This window comes from Cervus canadensis, chromosome 4 (assembly GCF_019320065.1).
Source record: "Cervus canadensis isolate Bull #8, Minnesota chromosome 4, ASM1932006v1, whole genome shotgun sequence".
In the NCBI taxonomy this organism is placed as follows: domain Eukaryota; kingdom Metazoa; phylum Chordata; class Mammalia; order Artiodactyla; family Cervidae; genus Cervus; species Cervus canadensis.
Genome location: NC_057389.1, coordinates 105,315,108 through 105,318,381, shown reverse-complemented (window position 1 = coordinate 105,318,381; position 3,274 = coordinate 105,315,108). Strand labels below are relative to the sequence as shown.

At 50.2% G+C, this 3,274-nt stretch overlaps 1 protein-coding gene across 1 annotated transcript; it reads left to right on the top strand.

Annotated features, from left to right (window-relative positions):
• Window positions 1–1,810: 1,810 nt before the first annotated feature.
• LOC122441019 (RNA-binding protein with serine-rich domain 1-like) lies at window positions 1,811–2,674 on the top strand. The gene has a single exon (XM_043467648.1). The coding sequence runs from the start codon at window positions 1,811–1,813 to the stop codon at window positions 2,672–2,674; it is 864 nt and encodes a 287-aa protein (XP_043323583.1).
• The last annotated feature ends 600 nt before the right edge of the window (window positions 2,675–3,274 follow it).

Here is a 3,274-nt window from a genome sequence, read left to right as displayed (position 1 = left end):
GGTCAGGTGGGAAAGGGGCCTCTAGTGGGTAGTGGGGGCTCATATGCATGAAGCAGTCCATCCTCCAGCTGCCTCCAACACGGCTAAAAGCGTCAGCTTCATCTATGCCAACAGGCAAGACCCCAGGGCTCACCTCTGCCTCACCTTACTTCCCCTGGCACCCTACCCAGTGAGGTTAGTGGCACCACCCACCCACCTACCCCAGGGTAGCAGACAGAGGAGGCCATTCGTCTTTTGATGGACATTTGTGTTGCCTGCACAAATTGGCTGTTGTGAATATAGCCTGTTTGAAAGACCAGTTTTCTCAGCTTCAGTGAAACCTTAGAAGCAGTTGTGGTGAAAGTCAGTAATACAACTCACTGCTATTTCTTTTCAAGGAAAGAACACAGTGCCCAAAATTCTTTTCCTGTAGCTTTTATGAAATATATGTGTGTGTTAGTAACTCAGTCGTGTCTGACTCTGACTCTTTCCGATCCCATGGACTCTAGTCAACCAGGTCCATGGGATTTCCCAGGCAAGAATACTGGAGTGGGTTGCCATTTCCTTCTCCAGGGGATCTTCCCAACCCTGGGATCGAACCTGGGTCTCCTGCATTGCAGGTGGGTTCTTTATCACTGAGCCACCAGGGAAGCTCTCATGAAATATATATAGCTCTCATAAATAAATATATATATAGTGGAACAAATCCTTCCATAAAAACCAAAAGGGAAAGGAAGATACATTGTTTCCTTCCTTGAAAGCTAGACTGTTTGCAACTTCAAAGTAGCTTTAGAAGGACCAAGGCTACAGGTGTGTTTTACAAGTCACTAGATGCCTTAGCAACTTCATATATCTTCCTTTTCCTGAAAGAATGTAACCAGAAAGCAAGTTTGGGTGCCTCACACACTGTGAAGCCAAAAAATATCACAGCATCAGAGTTTGGAACAGAGAGAGTTTACTGCAGGGCCATGAGAGGAGGTGGGTGGCTCATGAGTTTAAAACTCCTAATGTCTGTGTTTGTGGATAAAGATTCAGGAACCTCTCCAATGCCTTTGATCTGACAGAGGGTGTGTCCTCTGGATTGGGTTGTCCCCTGATTGGATTGTCCAGTCTCTTCCCCTATAAAAGGAGAATCAGAGGCAGAAGTCAGTAGACTTTTCAGCAAGTCACAAGCTGTCTGCATCTCAGGAGTGGTCAGAGGACAGCTCTTGGAACTGGGGGAACCTGCATAGACCAGATTTCCAAGCCAGCCTCTTCTGGTGAGTGTGGAAACCACATGGATGGCAAGAGAGTGTTCATTTATATGCTTTTTACTTTTGTGCAGTCTCTTTAATTTAGCAGGTAGTGGCCCTTAAAATAAGAAATTTCCTTATTAAAAGTTATTTCTTTGACGTTAGTATTAAGAAATATTCCACATTTTGTACAGTTCTGTGTATGAACCTTTCTTGGGATAATAAGCCAGATTTTTTTTTTTTTTTATAAAATCACTCTGAAGTAGAAGCAGTATTTGCTCAGGCTGTTTGAATAGTTCTCTCTGGAAAATGTTTTACTCACAAAGTGCTTGGTTTGTTTGTTTGCTTTTCTTTCTTTTTAAAAATTCAGTTCTCTGCTCCATATGTCATCAGTTTGGCCTTCCCCAATCTCTTCATCAGTTGTTATTAACGTTTTTCTTTCCCCTTATTTCTCTTCCTTCATATCTCCCTCCTTCTCTCTTCTGTCTCTGTGATGGCCTTATTATTATTATAGTGCTTTATTGTACCAAACACTAGCAAGCATTTTTCACTCCATCAACTCTTTCTCTCCAGATACTGAGGAGCACGACAGAGAGAAGATGGCACCTTCTCCCAGCGGACGCAAAGAGAGCTCTGATGAGCAGTCCAAGGATGGCTCTAGAGATAAAGCCGGCCCCGGGGAGTCACGTGAGAAGTACCGTGGCAGGGCCAGAACTCCAAAGTGGCGCAGCGCCTCCAGTGGCGGGAGCAGCTCCAGATCTCGGTCCAGCTGTAGCACCGGCTCGGGCACCAGCAGCGGCTCCAGCTCGCCTTCAGCATCCAGCCGCTCGGGACGTTCCAGCCCGTCCCGCAGCTCCAGCTCCAGATCTAGCTCCAGCTCCAGCTCCAGCTCCAGCTCCAGCTCCAGCTCCAGCTCCAGCAGCTCCTCTGGCTCTTTGAGACCTTCTCGGCATAGAAGAGGCAAGAGACAGCGGCCTCACTCCAAACAACCCGAAAGAGACGGAAAGGAAAGGAGAAGGCACAGCCTTTCCCCTAAACCCACCAAGGTGTACATCGCAAGACTCACCAGGAACGTGACCAAGGACCACATCAGGGAGATATTCTCCACCTTCGGGAAAGTCAGAGTGATTGACATGCCTGCAGAGAGGATGCACCCCGGTCTGTCTGATGCTTACGTGGAGTTCGAGACTCCAGACGAGGCTGAGATGGCGATGAAGCACATGGACGGAGGACAAATCGACGGCCAGGAGATCAGGGCCACCACCGTGCCGCCGCCCCGGCACCTCGGCCCTCGCAGGAGAATGCGGTCACCGGCCGCCAGGTGGCGCAGGTCACCCTCATGGAGGAGGAGACGGTCGCCTTCCGCTCGGCTCAGGCTCCGGTCCCGGGAGCGCTGGGGACCCCGCTGCCCTCGCCCCCGCCTCCCCCGGAGCCGCTCCAGCTCCAGCTCCTCCGGAAGGTGAGGGCAGCAACTGAAGCCTGTCCCAGGGCAGCGGAGTCCCCGCTGCGGTGGTGTGGGGTCGTGCTTGTAAAGATGCCCTCCACAGTTCTGGCTAGAAAACTCTGGTTCTAGTTCCTGAGAATCTGTTTAACGACAACGCCAGCAGGGAGGAGCAGAGCGGGCCAGGTGGTCCTACAGCCCCAGCCCGGGAACACGTTTTCCCATTTCACAGATGACCTGAGGCCCGTGCTGGTCTCCTGGTCCTGCCCTGACCTGTCCGCCTGCCGAGTCCAGCAGTGATGCCATTCCCGTTAGCCTGGCCCTGCTCTCCTGCTAGGGTCCTTTTCTGACCTCTAGAGTCAAATACCTCCTGTGATCGGCCCAAAATGGTTCTTCCCACATGTGTGCATCCATACACACACACACAGCTCCCTTTCTCTCTGAAACTGGTAAGTTGAAAGCCAGCTCCACAAGGTCCCCATAGAACCACCCCTACCCTGCAGATTATGCGGATGCTCATGGTGGGCCTGCAGGTTACCTTGGCAACATGTCCTTGCTTTTTCGGCTTTTATTGTATAATCAGTACTATAAAATTTCTGTTTTGTAGCTTTGTAGTATTTTA

What these genes read in the sequence shown, in the direction of transcription:
- LOC122441019 (XM_043467648.1), top strand. Translation starts at nt 1,811, where the DNA reads ATGGCACCTTCTCCCAGCGGACGCAAAGAGAGCTCTGATGAGCAGTCC.